This window comes from Ahaetulla prasina, chromosome 6 (genome assembly GCF_028640845.1).
Source record: "Ahaetulla prasina isolate Xishuangbanna chromosome 6, ASM2864084v1, whole genome shotgun sequence".
NCBI classification, from domain to species: domain Eukaryota; kingdom Metazoa; phylum Chordata; class Lepidosauria; order Squamata; family Colubridae; genus Ahaetulla; species Ahaetulla prasina.
In genome coordinates, this window is record NC_080544.1 from 42736631 (window position 1) to 42756717 (window position 20087).

Here is a 20087-nt window from a genome sequence, read left to right on the forward strand (position 1 = left end):
CACCCTGCAATCATAAATGTGGATAGGTTGCCCAATGCCCGAATTTTGATCTTCTGACAGTCAGGGTACTGCAATAGCTGTAAATTCAAGAAGTGAATGTAAGTACCATTCATTCAGCACTGGCATAATCTCAAACAGTCACTGAACAAGTTGTTGTTAAGCAAGGACTACCTATAGTGTTTTCATAAATAATTTATTCCCAATCTTCCTTCTTCCCACTTTCTAACCTTCAACCCTATTATGTGTCTATGGAACCAGTATCACTCCCCTCCCCCTTAAACCGCCATCCTCTGTACATTGAATAGGACCTGTAATTTTATTTTAGTATAAGAAAGATCAATTTTTGCTATAAAGTTTGATTTCCATTGCCAGAATATTTTAACATTTATGTAAAGCAGGATTAACACCTTATTAAGTCATCAAACTAACATCCTGCTACAACTGCAGGACTCTCAGTGATTCGTTAAGTAAGACTATACAATAACAAAATAAAAACATAAAACAATTAAAACACATAGTGCCAGGCCCAGAAAAAAAATCCAGGAAAGTTCTTCAGCTTTTTCCAGAAGGCAGACAAATTGCAATGCAAAAAAAAAAAAAAATGGTAAGGAGAATTTGAATGACAACCTAGATCAACCCAGTGACAATTTAAAAGATGTATAAGAGAGCACTGTAGCAGCAGTTCTAAACCTTATAGCATGAAGATTATAATAATCTAAAGCCTAATTACTCTGGCCAACTCCTATCTGCTGCAACTTAATTTAAATGCTTCCTACTAAAAGAATTTGTAGTTAATGGTCATAAATATATCAGTAAATTACTGTGTCTTGTTTTCATTAGTAAAATTATTAAATTTTCTGTTAAAATTATTGCTTTCATTCAATGATTAATTTTACAACAAAAGCAGCAGCTCTTTAATTACATAAGCACTAAACATTATGAAGATGTCAAATCTTACAAGTTCTAAATATAAATACTGAAGATTACATGATTAAAACTTTGATTTTTTGGCCAATATTACAATAAAAATTGAAGGTAGGTTTCTAATGGATTCAGTAACATTAGTTAGATCAGCTGTAATCTTATTACGAACTAGTAAGGCATTATTAACTGCATTAATAATAAACATGAAACAAGCTAAATACCAGTTTATCTTACTGAAACATAGCAACTTTAAACAGCAACATTAACAAGTGATGTCAATACTTGGCTTATAAGTAAAATGCTAACAAGCTTTCCCATAGACTTCATGACTAAAGAAAATCACAGCAACCCATTAACAGTATAAGCAAGTTAGGGTTGCTTATAAAACATTGTAAATATCTATATGCCAGCCTCTAAGAAGCAGACACCCAATATTATGAATTCACTTTATCTAAAGAAGTATAAAGAAGAAACTATAGGAAAAGGCATCAAGACAAGATGCCAAAAGAACAGGGGTTCAAATTAGAAAGAAATCTCTTCTTTAAAGTACCTTAAAAAAAAATAACAGTGGGTGTGAATTACTCACAATCCTGTGATGATCTGTGCCGGAACGTAAACCTTAGGTGACTGCGGTTTACATCTTCAATGGGGATTGCAACCTTCACAAAACAAAAGATAAATATATGGATATCCAACATTTTATTGAGATATAATATTTTGCATGTTTTTATTTTTTAATGGTTAATCACTCAAAGTTGCTCTGAGAGTGAGATGGGCAGTATTTAAATTTGATCAATCAATAAATAAACTAGACAGCTATTATATGTTTCTGTGCTTGTACACACACACAAATACAGAAATTATACATAAACACAAATACATACACAGACAGACAGACAAAAACATACTAGCCTAAAAGCCTGTTGTCTAATCCAGAAGAATAACAGTCAATTCAACACTCACAGTGTTTAATAATATTTAAGCTAATTGCTTAAAAGAACCAGCAAATGAATATTGTCACAGGAACTTCCTTCATGATTAATTGTAGCCCACTTCTCCTTTCTCCAGATTTGAAGTTATAAAGGTGATATGACAACAGCAAAGCCATATTTTCAAAATTATGTTAAACAACATTTATTGAAGTACCGTATTTGAAACCATAGGATCAGTTGGAACATTTCTTTAATAAGAAAATATTTCTCCAGAGTTTCAACAGCTAAGTACTCAAAACAGAATCAGTACTTTTTCAGAAAGAGAATAGTATGGAATAAAACACTAAATATTTTCTCTTTTTGTTCTGTAACCCAGACTGACTTTTCAGTTAGGCGGGAATTAAGCTGTCAAGAACTCCTCAGATGAGTAATTCAGTGTGTTAGTATGTCATTCAGTAGATCTTTACTGAACTTTACTGAATTTATTTAAATAAATAAATAAATAAATAAATAAATAAATAAATAAATAAATAAACTAATGTGAGAGTTTGCACACTGAAAGGAATTACAGTGATCAAAGCAGGGACCCGTTTCAGAAGAAAGGCAAGCTTCTACCCTCATACATTGAAATAGTTTTGCCACCTAAATTATGTCTATGTATATGTAACATTAAGTACATTTCTTCTAATAATACTCTTAATCAGAGCATTTCTGTTCTTGCTCCTTATTTAAGTATTCCTAGTCCAAACTTCAAGAAGAAAAGATTGACAGTTAACAGTTTGCCCATGAACAGAACCCTCTGGGCACCTTTTTTATATAGCATAAGGTAAAAATATTTTTTGCTCAACCTTCCTTTGTTACTGTAGCCTTAATAATAATTACTCATACCTAAGTGTGAGTTATTATTACAATTATTCATTCAAGTAATTGAAAGATTACAATTCAGAAATAAGAAATAAATCTCCTTCTCTATTTGACTAGTAACCGAGGAAAGTGAAATTGTGCTATTGAGAGCAAAAATTTAGAACAGCGAAAAGGTGACCAGATTCTAGTGTTTGATGTTTTTCCTAGACAGTAGAAGATTGTTCATCTTCTTTACAAAGAATAATGTTAACGCATCATGTTTATTTTGTTAAAGGATGCTTTCATTTATGATCCAGGTGTTTAATCTTATTGCTATCAAGAAATATCAAATCTCCCAATTGTGGTTTTTTGTCATTGTTCAGTCTTTTAAATGTTCTCTCAACCTTTAAATAAACTCTCTTGGTCACTTCCTACTTCATATCACATTAATCTCCCAAAAATTTCACAACAGAGAACTACTGCTGCTGTGTTATTCTTAATATTTTAACAATTATGAATACTTGCTGTTACCTATCAAAATTCTCTATACAATCCATTAAAAGTCTTACTGAAAGGTAAGTCAATATAAAAGCATTACCGTATTTCTTGGAGTATAAGACTCACCAGAGTATAAGATGCAGCTTAGTTTTGGGGGAGGAAAATAGGGGAGCGGGAGAGAATCTGCCTACCAGGTATTCATCTGGCTAGCTTCCTTAGTCTAGTCAGCTTCAGCACATTCGTTTCCTGTTTTTTATATCCTGCTTGGGGATAAAAAAAACAGCTTCTAAAGCACAACTGATCTTTGGAGAAAGAAGCACTTAGAAAAGCAGGCAAACCACGGAGATTGCTTCACTCTCTAGCGCCTCATTAGGGCTGAAAAAAAACTTCACAGCTGAGAGTCAGAGGGAGCAGGCAAAGCACTTCACTCGCTAGTGCCTCATTAGGGCTGAAAAAAAGCTTCACAGCTGAGAGTCAGGAGGGGACAAAGCAGAAAGATTGCTTCATTGAAAAAAAGCTTAGCACGGAGATTGCTTCACTCACTAGCGCCTTGTTAGGGCTGAAAAAAAGCTTTGAAAAAGCTACATTCAGAGTATAAGAGTATCCAAATTTTCAGCCTCTTTTAGGAGGGAAAAAAGTGTGTCTTATACTCCAAAAAATACAGTATATTATTTTTAGCAATACATTATATTTTACCTTGCATAGGAAACGGCAACTACATAGGTGTAGCAGTACTGACAGTATGTACAAAATACCTTCACTGTAGATCATCAAAGTAATTCCTCAATTCGGCAAAATAAAAATGTCTTTATTATGATGCAGAAAATACCACAACAGTGTTCCCTCTAAAGGGAAAGTACTGCATAGCTGGGACCTGACTACCAGAAAAGGCCTTTTTCTGAAAGCTATTCATCATCTCTCATTCAGCAGGAATATCTAGAGAAGCACTTCAAATCCTATCATCCCAATAGTAAATATGGCAGGTGATGCCTCTTTCAGACAGCCTGACCTTAAGCACTATTCTCTCCAAATTGCACCTAGAACTGACTCACACCGGAAAACACAGCAAAACACTGACATAATATGCTCATATCAACCATTCTGTCAGTTGTCAAATCACCCTATTCTGATCTATCTGAAGTTTCTGAACCAATTTCAAAGGCATCCCTTGCTCCCTGCAATAGTCAAAAGAAGAAGATACCAGATGTAAGTAACTGCTGCAAAGTACAAATTTTCCTGACTTTGTTGAAAACAAGTGTATTTCGAACTATTGAATAAACCCTTTTAGGAAAAGAGCAACCTGCTGTGAAATGAACAACCACATAACCAGAGAGGTAAATATAGACATATCTGGATTCAATCTCACGTTATTAATCCACATGTATTCCTCTACCCAAAAAAGGCAGTATTTGAGTAACTGACCACCTTGCTGTGTTAGATAAGGACAGTTAAAAGAAAGGTAAAGGTGGAAGTCTTGTGAATTTTGGTGATACCTCATCCCAAATCCATTGATAAACTTTCCAGTGGCTTCCTCTAGGTTTAAAAAAAAATCAAAGGTACTTTCATATTTGGAATTTCATCCTGTAATTACCACAGAACAAGATAAGATAACCTTTATTGTCCTTTTTTTTCTGTAGGACTCTGGCACACATTAAAAATGAAATTCTGTTGCCTGCTCTTAAAAGTGTATGCCTATATAACACACCTATAGATATGCTATATACATACGTATGTATATAACATAACATAACATAACATAACATCAGAGTTGGAAGGGACCTTGGAGGCCTTCTAGTCCAACCCCCTGCCCAGGCAGGAAACCCTACACCATCTCAGTCAGATGGTTATCCAACATTTTCTTAAAAATTTCCAGTGTTGGAGCATTCACAACTTCTGAAGGCAAGTCGTTCCACTTATTAATTGTTCTAACTGTCAGGAAATTTCTCCTTAGTTCTAAGTTGCTTCTTTCCTTGATCAGTTTCCACCCATTGCTTCTTGTTCTACCCTCAGGTGCTCTGGAGAACAGCCCAACTCCCACTTCTCTGTGGCAGCCCCTGAGATATTGGAACACTGCTATCATGTCTCCCTAGTCCTTCTTTTGTTAAACTAGACATACCCAGTTCCTGCAACCGTTCTTCATATGTTTTATCCTCCAGTCCCCTAATCATCTTTGTTGCTCTTCTCTGCACTCTTTCTAGAGTCTCAACATCTTTTTTACATCGTGGCGACCAAAACTGGATGCAATATTCCAAGTGTGGCCTTACCAAGGCATTATAAAGTGGTACTAGCACTTCACGTGATCTTGATTCTATCCCTCTGTTTATGCAGCCCAGAACTGTGTTGGCTTTTTTAACAGCTGCTGCACACTGCTGGCTCATATCTAGATGGTTATCCACTAGGACTCCAAGATCCCTCTCACAGGTACTACTATTGAGCAAGGTACCACATATACGGTACTGGTGCATTTTGTTTTTTGGCCTAAATGTAGAACCTTACTTTTTTCACTGTTGAATTTCATTTTGTTAGATAGCGCCCAATGTTCAAGTCTGTCAAGATCTTTCTGTAACTTGAGCCTATCTTCTGGAGTGTTGGCTATTCCTGCCAGCTTGGTGTCATCTGCAAATTTGATGAGTTCCCCATCTATCCCTCGCCCAAGTCATTGATGAAGTAGTTGAAGAGTACTGGGCCTAAAACAGAGCCTTGGGGTACTCCACTGCATACTTTCCTCCATGTGGATGTAGTTCCGTTGAGGACTACACGTTGAGTGCGGTTGGTCAGCCAGTTACGAATCCATCTGGTGGTGGTGCTGTCTAACCCACATTTTTCTACTTTATCTAGTAGTAGGTTATGGTCTACTTTATCAAATGCTTTACTGAAGTCCAAGTAAATTATATCAACAGCATTCCTCTGGTCTACTAATTTTGTCATTTTGTCAAAGAATGCGATAAGATTAGTCTGGCATGATCTGTTTTTGACAAACCCATGTTGGCTTTTGGTTATTACTTTGTTTGCTTCTAGGTGTTCGTGATTCGTTGCTTGATTATCTTTTCCAGAATCTTCCCCGGTATTGAGGTCAGACTGATAGGTCTGTAGTTTCCTGGATCTGTTTTTTTTCCTTTTTTGAAGATGGGAACTACATCAGCTCTTTTCCAGTCCTCTGGCAGCTCCCCTGTGCTCCAGGATCTTTGAAAGATATAGTTCAGTGGTTCTGAGATCACGCCTGCCAGTTCCTTCAGAACCTTGGGGTGTAATCCATCCGTCCTGGTGATTTGAACTCGTCTAGGGTAGACAGGTGTTCACTTACCATTTTCTTCCCTATTTTAACTTGTGTTTCTAATCTGTTTTTGTAGTGCTGTTTTTGATAGGTTGGATTGTTTTTCCTTTTGTGTAAAGACAGATGCAAAATATGAGTTAAGTAGATCTGCTTTCTCCTGTTGCTTGTCATCTTCTTGCCACTTTCTCCCAGCAATGGGCCAATTGTTTCCTTGACTTTTTCTTGTTTTTAACATGTTGGAAGAAGCTTTTTATTATTTTTACTTTTGTCGCTAGCCTTTGTTCATTGTGAGCCTTAGCTTTCCTCACTTCATCTTTACAGGCTCGGCTATTTGCTGATATTCTGCCTTAGTTATTTGCCCTCTTTCCACTTTTTATATTTGTCCTTTTGTCTTTCAATTTGTCAGATAGTTCTTTATGCATCCATGCTGGTTTCTTTTGTGATCTACTATTTTCTTCTTCATTGGTATTGTGTTAGACTGTGCTTTTATAATCTCACTTTTCAAAATTTCCCAAGCTTCTTGAGTTGTTTTCCCCCTGAGGATTCTCATCCATTGAATCCTTCTCAAGATCTCTCTAAGTTTATTGAAATTAGCTCTCTTAAAGTCCAAGACTCTAGTTTGACTTTGTTCTACTACTTGTATTTGCTTAATGTTGAATTCCAATATTGCGTGGTCACTTGCCCCAAGGTTCCTGTAGCTTCAACACCTTCTATCATTTCATCTCTGTTAGTGAGAATTAAGTCCAATATGGCTGATCCCCTTGTCGCCTTCTCTATTTTTGGGAAACAAAGTTGTCTGCTAGGTTTGTTAGGAACCTGTTGGATTTTCCACTTGGTGCAGAGTTTGTTTCCCAGTTGATGTCAGGGTAGTTAAAATCCCTATTACTACTGTGATGTGCTTCCTACATACCTTAGTTAGCTGACTAGCAAAAAGTTCATCTACTTCCTCTGTTTGGTTGGGTGGCCTATAGTATAGACCTATGGCAATATCGTTTTTCACCCCTTTTATATTGACCCAAATACATTCAAGATGATTTTCATCATTGTTGTGCTCTATTTCTGTAGAGATGTAGTTATTTCTTATATATAGTGCAACTCCACCTCCTCTTTTATTTGGTCTATTTCTTTTAAATAATTTATATCCCTCTAGCTGTATGTTCCATTTGTCAGTTTCATCCCACCAAGTTTCCGTAATGGCAACAATATCATATCATATTCCGTAATGGCAACAATATCATATCATATCATATCATATCATATCATATACCTACACCTAAACATATAAATAAATATAAATATTAATCACTGTCCATCTTGAATACATAGTGGAAAGAGGAGGTTTAAGAGGTCACAAGGTTGATACTGCAAGGAACAAAACTGTGGCTGAATCTGGATGTTCTGCTTCAGATACCACAAAGCTTCCTCCCAGAAGGTAACAAGGAAAAAAAGGTTGTGAAGAGGATGCGTAGCATCCCAAACAATCCTGCGGACCATGCTCAAGCAATGCTTATATGCTACAGTATGTCCTGGATAGAAGAGAGTGAACTGCCAATAGTCTTTTCTGCCATCCTCATCACTCTTTGCACCGTCTTCCTGTCTAAAACAGTAATGCTTCCAAACCAGACTATAATGCAGTAATAATCTCCAAGTATCACTTTCTAAAACAGACAATGAAGTAGGAGAAGAACTCAGTGTGATATATAGTGTCTTCATACTGCAACTAAAACAACCTATATAGGATAGAACACTATAAGTGGAAGGTGCTGAAAGCTCCTGAAAGATCTAAAATTAATAATCTAATGGCATCCTAAAAGACTAGCAAAAGAATTGACTCATAAGGTTTGTGGATCTCAGCCCACCCTATCAGATGCATGGAATATAGTCATAAGTGTATGCTGTTCTTGGCCTTGGTGGTGGAGAAGAGGTCTAAGGGACTTAACATGATTGCATCTTCTCTCAGAGCAAATGATCACACTAGAAAAACAGAGCAATTTCACTTTCTGAATGGCTGAATGGTTCAAAACAATCAGTTGTATCCAAATATTTTTGGACTTCTGAGCAACAAAGAATAGTTGTTTTGTCTTTAGATTCAGATTAGGTTTCTTGGCATTAAATATAGCAAACTAAAAATGTCCAAGAGTCAAAGATGAAAATATTTGGCCAAGCCTGACCAAGCATCTTTTCAACATACTTTGATTTCAGCAACTGAAACTCATCCAACATAATTGAATCAGACAATGCTCGGCACATCTACACTACATGTATTGAACTAATTCTGAAAGCTAAGTTGTAATGGATGTGATCAAAATGTCTTGCATACTGGTCACAGTGACATTCCAAAACTGACAACTATCTCTCTTTCTAGGTCAGGTTGCAATAGGTCACTGATCCTTTAAAAATGATCAACTAAATAATACCATAAGGCTACACAGGTCGTCCTTGACTTACGACCACAACTAAGCCCAAAATTTATTTGCTAAGTGAGACATTTGTTAAATGAATTTTGCCCCATTTTACAACTTTCCTTCCACAGTTGTTAAGTGAATTGTTGAAGTTGTTCAGTTAGTAACCCGTTGTTAAGTGAATCTAGCTTCCCCATTGATTTTGCTTGTCAGAAGGTCGCAGGAGGGGATCACATGACCCTAGGACACTGCAACCATCATAAATATGGATCAGTTACCAAGTATCTGAGTTTTGATCACATGACCATAGGTATGCTGCAACAGTTTTAAGTGCAAAAAATGGTCATAAGTCACTTTTTTCAGTGCCATTATAACTGAATGGCCACTAAATGAATTGTTGTTAGTCAGATAATGTACATGTACAATTTTGTGTCTAAAATACAGGTAGTTTTTTACTTACAACAGTTTATTTAGTGACCATTCAAAGTTACAATAGCACTGAAAAAGTGACTTTATGACCGTTTTTCACACTTACAACCACTGCAGCATCCCCATGGTCATATGATCAAAATTCAGAGGAAAGATGTCCAAGTTGCCTTGACTGGAAGATAAAAAGGGAAAGAGACAGAGATATTGTGATCAGTATAGGACTTCATCTATACTAGACCTTAGCAACATGGAAAGATTATTCTGACATGGATACCAAGAGGTTCTATATCTCTCTTATCCATTTCTTTTAAAAATAAAGTTTAATGCCAAGCATACCTTTATAGTTTCAAACCAGCGGGGTTGCTTTACTTGGTAATATATAACAGATTTATATTCTGAAAGAGCTTCATCTCCGGCCCCAGGAAAAATCACATTCTTAAAAAAAGGAAACAAAGCAAAAAATCAGTGTTGCAGTTGCAGGTATAAGCAAATGCTATCACTATATTTAAGAGACAATCAGAATAAAAATTAACTTTTAAATTCAAATATAATAGAAGAGAAATAATATTTTTGTAATATAGGCAAGTGAAATCTTAAAAATATGTAACAATATGAATATTTGAGGGATCTTTGGGACTCTCTGAGCTTGCTTGTTTTCTTGCAGACATTAACTAAGTAATATCATCAGTGCTAGGAATGAGTGCTGTTTGCTGTCAGTTTATATTCTGGTGTCTTGCCAGTCTATGTGGGTGGGGACAGTCTTAGGGATTTTTTGGCTGGGCTGTTTGCTGTAGGCTTCTTTGGCAGTTTCTTGATTGGGGTATTGCTTATTTGATTGTTGGTCTGAAGTTAACCCTGGACTTAATCTATGCTGACCTGGTTGCTGATTGCTGGTGTTCTCTTTTGGGCTGGTTGATGGTCTCTTTTGCATTGTCTATAGATGTTGTTAATGTCTGTATCTATTGATGACTGATTTATCAGAGTCAAATTTTTCTAGAAGCCTGACACTCAGACTAATCAGCCATCAATAGACACGTAGACATTACAATATCTATAGATTCAGACCAACAATCAAGTAAGCAATACCCCAATCGAGAAACTGCCAAAGAAGCCAACAGCAAACAGCCCAACCAAAGAATATCAAAGAGTGCCCCAACCCACACATATAGGCAAGTCTCCAAAGTATAAACTGACAGCAAACAGCACTCCTCATTAGCACTGATGATGTTACTTAGTTAGGGTAGTGAAACGTCTGCATTTCAACCTTGAACTACAAATATTCTCCTTTATTAATATGAATATTTATACAGGTAGTCCTTGATGTACAAGCATTTCTTTAGCAACGGTTCAGTTACAACAGGACTGAAAAAAGTAACCTATGTTGGTCCTTGCATTTGACAACTGGCATGCATTTACAACAGTTGCAATGTCTTGGAATGGCCAGCGTCGCGACAAAACGGTCGCTCACCCCGACAGCTCCGGGGTGAGCGCCAATATTCCCCCCGAAATGGGGGTCCATTCTGGACCGTAGCTGCCTCGAAGGGGCAGCGAAGAATGGGGAAGCCGCCGGCACGTTCAGGGAGGAAGCAAACTCCCTGCAACCCCAGTCTTTTTCCCCTGACCCATCGGGGAGGAGTAGCAGCTGCCATCAGCTGCTCCAAAGTTGGAGACGGCCACAAGAAGCGGGCAGGAGGAGAAACATCTAAGAAACAGATTATTGAAGTTGGGTGAGTGGAAATAAACCCACGAAGAAGTATTAAATAAAGATTGGCACAATAATGGAAGAAACATTGAAATAGCGGCTAAATTAAATGCATAAGTGAAACTGGGAAGAAACAATTTTAAAAGATACCTAAATTCTGTAAGAAAGGGTTTAAATCGGAAGTCTAGAACCCTAATGGAAATAAACTGGCTGTAAAATGTTGGGACTCTGAGGCACTTTTGAGAAATGAATACACGTTTTAAGAAAAACACTGTAACAGCGGCTAATTACTAAGTGAAAGTTAAAGATAATTGGACTTTGACAATGAGGGCTTGGAACTGAAGCTCAGAGCCCTAACAAAAAATTAAAAATAAACTTTTCTTGAATTCAAACTTTGTTTAACATTGTAATAGCGGTTAATTACCAAGTGAAAGTGAAATGGAAGGAAAGATATTTAGACCTTTACAAGAAGGGCATGGAACTGAGGCACAGAGCCCAAATTAAAAATAATGAAGAATACTGATTGATGAAAAGAGTTAAAAGAGATATTTTACAGATTCAATGGAATACCCTGGATCCCTTTTTTCTGTGTGGTTTTGGACTATAAAGAATATAAAGAACTTACTAATGGGACAAGGTTTGGAAAAGACAAAAGAAAGGCATGGCTTAGCAATACAGAAATAAAATGGCTACTGTTAAAAAGGAGATACTTCAAAACAGAGGAAGAAATGAAAAAGAAACTTTGCTTTAATCAAATTGGAAGTTTTGACTAATAATGCAGGATTTGCAAGAAAAAAGAAAGGAGTTAAAAAAATATTGTTTTGACTCTATTGGAACACTTTGAATCCCTCTACCCCTCGGAACTTGGAATTAAATGAAATATAAAGAAACTATTAAATTGACTATTGGACTATTTTGAATCCTCCACCCGTTGTAACTTGGAATTAAATAAAATACAAAGAAAATATTAAAGTGCGAAGAGACTTGGAAAAAAGGAAATATATGAGGACAAAGGAAAGGCGTGGTCTAACACTAATAAAATGGAGAATGAGCTACACCTAATGGCAAAGGAAGAAATGACACAAGAAGAAGAAGAAATGACACAAGAAGAAGAAGGAGGAGGAGGAGGAGGAGGAAGAGGAAGGGGAGGAGGGGGAGAAGAAAAAATAATTGCTACCAACCTGTCTTTCAATTAGAACCTGTACTGCACGAATCAAGAAGAGGGCCTTGAAAATATTTACAGATCCCTCACATCCTGGACATAAACTGTTTCAACTCCTACCATCAAAACGACGCTATAGAGCACTGCACACCAGAACAACTAGAGACAAGAACAGTTTTTTCCCGAAGGCCATCACTCTGCTAAACAAATAATTCCCTCAACACTGTCAAAATATTTACTAAATCTACACTACTATTAATCTTCTCATCATTTCCATCACCAATCTCTTTCCACTTATGACTGTATGACTGTAACTTTTTATTGCTATCATTAAGGGTTAAATTGTACCCTATGACCATTATTTGTGTTGTAAATGTTGTACCTTGACGAAGTATATTTTTTCTTTTTCTTTTATATACACGGAGAGCATATGCACCAAAACAAATCCTTGTGTGTCCAATCACACTTGGCCAATAAATTCTATTCTATTCTATTAATTGTTTTCAAATAAGATAGATTGGTCATTTTGCTATTTGTGATTTGTAATTATACTTAGAGGATATTAAGAGGCAGAGAAAGATAGTCAAGAATGGAATGGTTCTTGTGATTTCAGAACCATTCCCCAGATGGCACGACAGCTTCAGGAAAGGATTTTGGATGGCTAACCTCTGATTTAAATATAAAAGACCACTTTGTTATTTGTGATTAGTAATTATTCTTAGAGGATACTAAGAGGATATTTAGAGGCAGAGGAAGATAGTTAAGAATGGAATGGTTTTTGTGATTTCAGAACCATTCCCGAGATGGCACAATAGCTTTAAGAAAGGATATTTGATGGCTGACCTCTGATTAAAATATAAAAGGCCACCTTAGATTTAAATATATTAAAAATTAAGCAGAGAATTGTGTCATTTATGTAAGAATATGATGTGTTAATGATAGAATAAATATTAATGGGGAATTATTTGGGGAATGGAGGAAAGGATTATAAAATAGATTGGGGAAAGAGGAAAACGAGTTTTAAATTTTTGAGGGAACAGTTGAATAGAATGTAAGAGAACTAAGTTAAATATGAAATTGAAACTGAATTGTTAGGTTAGACATTTTATATTTGCTTTTTTTCTTTTCTTTTTTCTTTTCTTGTAGTTTTTTTATGAGACTGTTATATTTGGATTAAAGGAGTAGAAGGGGTTTGAAATTTGGGGACTAGACTTGATTTAGCTGTGGGAAAAGCATGGGAAAAGTATGGCATTAAATTATTCAGTAAATGTTCAGGAGAGAAAAGGAGGGAAGGGGTCATGCTTTAAAAATATTTAACCATGATTTAATAAGTATCTGAATAATCAATTACGTCATTTTGAACCAACCCAAAATAAGGTATCAACTTTCTACAAAAATACCTCTAATTTTTTTCCATCTTCATCATAAACAGATACTGTAACCTCTACATTCTTTGCTGTAGTTTTGTTGCCTTTGTCAAAATCTCCTTGAACTAATGTTACATAAATATCATTACGGACATCACCTAGAAACAAAAGAGAAGAACAATTCACTGATTTAGTATATTATGACTAAAAACAGAAAGCAAATTTTAAGAATTATAGTGGCTTATGATTTGTTTATCTGTTTTTTTATATTTTCCTCTAGACTATAAAAATGTCAATGCTACATTTACAGAAAGTGCATGTTAGAATAGCAACAGTTATTTAACATTCTCTGAGCCTGTGTTTTAGAGTGTTGAATGTACATAAATTTTCCAGACTATCATCTATCATCTAACCCAAAATAACACTTCAAGAATAACTCAAAATTTACAATTCACATATAACAAGAATAGCAATAGCACTTAAGACTTATATACCACTTCATATACCACTTCATAGTGCTTTACAGCTCTATCTAAGTGGTTTACAGAGTCAGCATATTGGATCCTCATTTTACCAATCAAGGTTGACTGAACCTTGAGCCAGTCAGGATCGAACCACTGGCAGTCAGCAGAATTAGTCTGCAATACTGCATTCTATCCACTGCACCATCATGGCTCTTCTAAAGAATTATCTGCACTGTGAGTAAGTGGCGGTCTGCTATGCATGACAAATGAAAATGATTCCTATTGACGCAGCACATTCATAAACAAGTATTTCTTTTACCTCAAAGAAAAAATAGACAGAATTTAACTAGATAAGGGGCGTGCATAAGAGCACAAAAGTGCCTACCGTTGCTGTCCTATTGTTCCCTTCATTATATCAAATTAATATAGTTTATGCATATTTTTTTTACTTATATATATTTTTTTTCTTCAAGATATGTTGTTTTATCTATGACAATTGTTTGTGTATACTGTTGTGACAAAAAGAAATAAAAAAAAGATATTGTTTATGCTCAACAATCCAAATAAAGTTGAAATATGTTCAGACTTCATATTTTTGACAACAAGCAACTTTTAATTCCTCCAAATACTATTTAATACAACTTCATGACTTAGCCTATGTTGTACCAACATTTTTAATTTTATCACTGTATAGTCTTACCAGGCATAATAATTTCTGGAAAGCCCATTTTCCGTGCTACAGCTGTGGTTCTATCAACTAAGTGAGGAAATTCTTTCCGTATCTGATGTATGTCTCCTGGAAGAAGTTTCAGTGTCACCCACAGACCTGTAGAATTTAGTAAAAAATATTATTTCATAAACTGGGGGGTTTACATATAGTCTAACACATTGGGATTTTTTAATTTTAATATGATGGAAAAATGTAAGCCTAAAAACAGAATTCAGAGAAAGAAGAAACTACAGGTACTTCTCAATTTATAACCACAATGAAGCCCAAAATTTCCACTGCTAAGCAAGATAGTTGTTACATGACTTGTGTCCCATTTTATGACCTTTCTGCACACAGTTGTTAAGCAAATCACTGCAGACATTAAGCAAATCTGGCTTTCCCATTGACTTGGCTTGTCGGAAACTGGCTCAGAAGGTTACATATAGTGATCACATGACTCTAAGATAGTGAAAATGTCATAAATACATGCCAGTTGCCAAGCTCTTGAATTTATGGGAATGCAACAACAATCTACATGTGAAAAACAGTCAAAAGCAGTTTTTTTCAGTGCTGTTTAAATGGTCACTAAACAAATGGATATGAATTGAGGACTACCTGTGTTTATTTTAAGTAATCAAATGATGTCATTCCATATTTGACTGCTATGTCTTACTAACTAAACCATAGATAGATAGATAGATAGATAGATAGATAGATAGATAGATAGATAGATAGATAGATAGATACATACATACATACATACATACATACATACATACACACAGCTGTGTTTTTATTCAGGAGAACAATATCTCTGGTTTAGTTAGTAAGATAGAGCAGTCAAATATGGAATGACATTATTTGATTACTTAAAATTAACACAGGTAATCCTCGATTCACATCCATTCCAGGGGTGGGTTCTACTTACCTTTACTACTGGTTCACAACAGGATCGCGTGTGCGTTTTTGCTCATATTACCCATGGTGATGTTGTGGCAGGTGGGTGGAGCTTCCTGCCGGTTTACTACCGGTTCTATAGAATAAGACTGAACCGGGAGCAGCCCACCACTGATCCATTTGTTTAGTGACCATTTGAACAGTGCACGCGCACGCGCACACACACACACACACACACACACACACATATATGAAGTGCTCCTTTTGTTTGACAACTCTGTATTTTCCATCATCCATATTAATATAGAAAGAAGCAAACAATGCCATCTTTAAAAATGTAATTATTATGCAGAGAAAAATGAACCAAAATAACTAAACACAGACTATGCAATATAAATAAATCTTACCATAAGAATACCTAGGGCCAATGAAATGAGTAAAACTCTAGTAATCACTTAAGTATAGCTCTTTAAACATTATGTAGACAAATATTTTAAATATTTATGAACAATTCTAGCTGAGATTCTAAACCAAAAAGCAGCAATTCTAATGTAATGGTGGTGCTAAAAAATATTGATCAAATGTCCCTATTCAAACCTCCTCCCCCCCACCTTTTTTTTTTTTATGACTCTATAATCCTGTAATTCGGAGTAGAATCAGAGCAACTGGATGGAGCTGAACATTTACTGGCTGGATGCCCTTCCTGACATCACGTGGAATTTGTAGCAGATATTTTCTGCTACATCTGCTGCTACCTAGGACTGAACTCTCAACTTTCTGAGTTATAAGATTATTTTACCTCTTTTTTAAAAAAATCCTTATTAGTTTATTTTACACATTAATAAATTGCAGCAGTGATACACAGACAAATTAACACAAGACTTTTGTTTTCTTAAAAACAATCTTTAAGACAAAAACAAAAAGAAGCCTTTTAATAAACTTTTAAATAAATTTTGCAAGAAGCACACTGCTATTTCTAAAATAACTTGAAAAGGGTTTCTACATCCATATCCAATTTCTATTAAGGCAGCAAGAGAACTAAATAATAAACTGAATAACAAAAAGCATCTGGCATCTTAAATACATGTACGCAAAGTTCAGATAGAGTTATTATTTTTGATACAGCCAACTAACCATGATCTCAAATTAAGATTTTTTTACAGTAAAAAATTGAAAAGAACATTAATAAGATGATGAATGGTTAGATATCAGTGAAAGATGCAAAAATGATAAATGCGTATTTTAAAACATGGCTTCAGAATGATCATCATTCTTCATGAAGCAAAAAAGGAGCAAATCAGAAACAAGAAACCTTTTCCATGCTAAGAACAACTCAATAGTTTTAGTACAAAATTTATTACTTTCCTAATCATTGCTAATGGTAACAACCTAAGGAAAGGAAAATACCTACCTTGACCCTTATGATTAACTTCTTTAGCAGCAATCACTTTGTTTATTACAGTCTGAAGAAAATCATTCTCCCCTGCCACCCTGGGTGAAAAACGGGATGATATGTTCAACTGCTTGTGTCGAATGGTGTTATCCAATGCTAGCCTGGAGAATGCACATGACGACCAACACCAAAAGGTAACAAAGATGGAAGGGGCAGAAAACCAGAAATCACAGAACAAAGACATAACAGAGAATATCACACAGGTGACAAAGAGTATTTGTTAGTCAGCACAAGACAAAGAAAAAAAAGGAAGACACAGAAAGATAATCAATCAGGAAACTAATAAGGAGAAATGAATTTATGATTTCAGAAAAAAACATAATCCAGATTTATCATGAAGGTATGTAGAATAGAGATGGAAAGCCTGAAAAAAGTTACATATAAAATAACAACACCAAAATGTAAACATACCACCCCCATGGACCAGTGAAGTCCAGTTTCAGGGATGAAATGACTACAATTCTAATAACAAATAACAAAAAGCAGAACGCTACTACAAATAAAAGTAGCTTAGTGGGGTTGGAAAACAATCAAGAAAATCCATGAAACGATTTCGCTACATGATGGAAAGGATGAAAATATTGAAGTAACAAATGAAATGTAGCATTTAGAAAAATTTCATCCACCAACCCACAGCAATTTGGCCCCAGGTTTAATGACAGCTGTTTTATTTTTTCAATGGCACCCAAAATTCAACACATGGAAAGAAAAATACTAAGTAACACAAGAAAGATGCAATACAAAAGAAATAAGTAACAGGAAGTTCTTCATAAATTGTATATAACTCATTCTTGATAAAAGCTTTTTCTAAAGAATAATTTAATTAAGCATAATATAAAAAAGAAAGCTACAAAACATGAATAGAAAATATTTTATTTCAAAAAATTTCCAGATCCGTGAAATATCTCATTTCATTTTTAACCAGAATGCTTTTAGAAATATATATCAGACAATTCATAATATAAAACAAAATAATATTATTGGGATCGTTTGAGAAATATTACTAAGAAACTATTAATTAAGCAAGTGGAGCTTTGTTTCATTTATCTCAAGCCCAATTTTATTCTCTCATTAAGGCTTTCATTTTATACCAGAAGTGCCCACCCTTGACAAATTTTAGACTTGTGGACTTCAATTCCCAGAGGTGCTTGGGGAATGCTGGGAGTTGAAGTCCATAAGTCTTAAATTTGTCATGATTTATACTGATTTATGCTATTTAATTTTCTTCTTTTTATTTAAACAGCATATGCTATTATAGATGCACCCAAATAATGTTCATTTGTTTGTGTTTATTATATAACTTTTTATATAAATTTATGTTGGCATATATGTAAACCAAAAAATGCAAACACATTCAACATTAAGCTTATTGGAACAAAAGATGCTCTTCTACTCAATCATTAGCACTAATCATAGAGCAGTCTGTATTCTGGTTTTAGAAATTTGATAAATTGATTTGATAAAAAAAAATCATTATACCCTGAGGATTATTGTTCTCTTACTTCTACTACAAGATCTAAACAATTCACATTCATGTATCATGTTTTTTCTTTAAATTTAAAATACTGTATTTTAAATTTTGTACTCAAGCTTTCATTTTAGTTCAAATACTTTATGCACGTATCTTATTTCATTGAAACAAAACAGTTAGTTCTAAAATGTACATATTTGAAACTATTAATATTCCAATACCCACATCTCTGATTCTTATCCACGAATGATACTAACAATTCAAGATTTTGAACTGCAAAGTTAAATAGAAAATGTATTCACAATATAGAGGACTTTGTCTGCAGTCAGGTTGTGCTTGTAGGAACACTGAAATTATCTTAGTTTTACACACACACAAAATCAGAGCTGGCTATTTAATTCTTTGGGAAGAGACTCTTTAATCACATAGGTTAATTCCAAAGTAAATCATTTTTTCTTCCAAAACTGTCCTGTCCATTTAGCTTTTTATTCTTCACATTTTCAAAACTGTGAGAGTTTATTTTTAACAAAGAATCATAACCTATCTATTCCTGATATCAGTCCTGATTACTTTTCTGTATTAATTTGCACTTACGGTTGAAATGGAATGAAGTGCTGCTTGTCTTCATCATCTACTTTCCCATTAATTATGTCAGTTATATCCATCACTGAATTCAAAGAGAAACAAGCCTCATTAAGGATTAAGTTACAATGGAAAAGAGTGGCAAACAGTGATGATAACAGACTGCTTAGAATTATTTTCTGTCAAGAAGTGTTACTCTGCTGAAAGAGAAACTTGCTTCACTCATATCAGTAAAACAAGGTGGAATCTTCTGGTGGTAATATTGGGTATTTATTGGCATTAACCAATGAATATACAGTATCTATATCAACAGTGGCCGGATAGCTCAGGCTGGTAAGGCCTGTTATTAAGAACACAAAGCCTGCAATTACTGCAGGTTCAAGCCCGGCCCAAGGTTGACTCAGCCTTCCATCCTTTATAAGGTAGGTAAAATGAGGACCCAGATTGTTGGGGGGGCAATAAGTTGACTTTGTAAAAATATACAAATAGAATGAGACTATTGCCTTATACACTGTAAGCCGCCCTGAGTCTTCGGAGAAGGGCGGGGTATAAATGTAAACAAAAACAAAAAAAACAAAAAAAAAACATCTACATCCATATCTATAACTACCTAAACGGATATAAAAAATTTTTTAAACTTAAAGCATTAAAATTGATAGCAATCAGCCAAAGCCAAGAAAAGAAAACCATGGTTGTGTTTCACAAGATAGGCAGGCACCTTGTCCAAGGGCTCTTGAAATGTTCTTACCTCTTTTCTATTATCCTTCCAGAACAATGGGTTGAGCCAGAATAAATCCCATTACCATGACACGCTACTTTGAAAACAGAGAATTTGGCCAGTCTTCTGTCTAGTGGCAAAGGCCACAGTTTTGTCCCCTTGAAGTCTACCTCAAAGCTTTCTTTCTGGGAGGAAGGGCAGAAGCTACCTCACTGTAGGTTTTTTTTCTGGGCCCAATAAATTGAGCTAACTGGTCTCCC

General features: G+C 35.1%; 1 protein-coding gene across 6 annotated transcripts in view; it reads right to left on the bottom strand.

Annotated features, from left to right (window-relative positions):
* The window catches only part of DOCK1 (dedicator of cytokinesis 1), a 513270-nt gene that overhangs the window by 402176 nt on the left and 91007 nt on the right, over window positions 1-20087 (bottom strand). For 5 of the 6 annotated variants that reach the window (XM_058189019.1, XM_058189020.1, XM_058189022.1 and 2 more), the window contains 6 exons: window positions 19122-19194; window positions 17015-17157; window positions 14698-14823; window positions 13567-13691; window positions 9639-9737; window positions 1511-1583 (listed from right to left, as the gene is read on the bottom strand). In XM_058189019.1, the coding sequence (XP_058045002.1) occupies window positions 1511-1583; window positions 9639-9737; window positions 13567-13691; window positions 14698-14823; window positions 17015-17157; window positions 19122-19194 (639 nt within the window). The remainder of the gene's footprint in view (window positions 1-1510; window positions 1584-9638; window positions 9738-13566; window positions 13692-14697; window positions 14824-17014; window positions 17158-19121; window positions 19195-20087) is intronic. The other variant, XM_058189021.1, reaches the window with a different exon arrangement.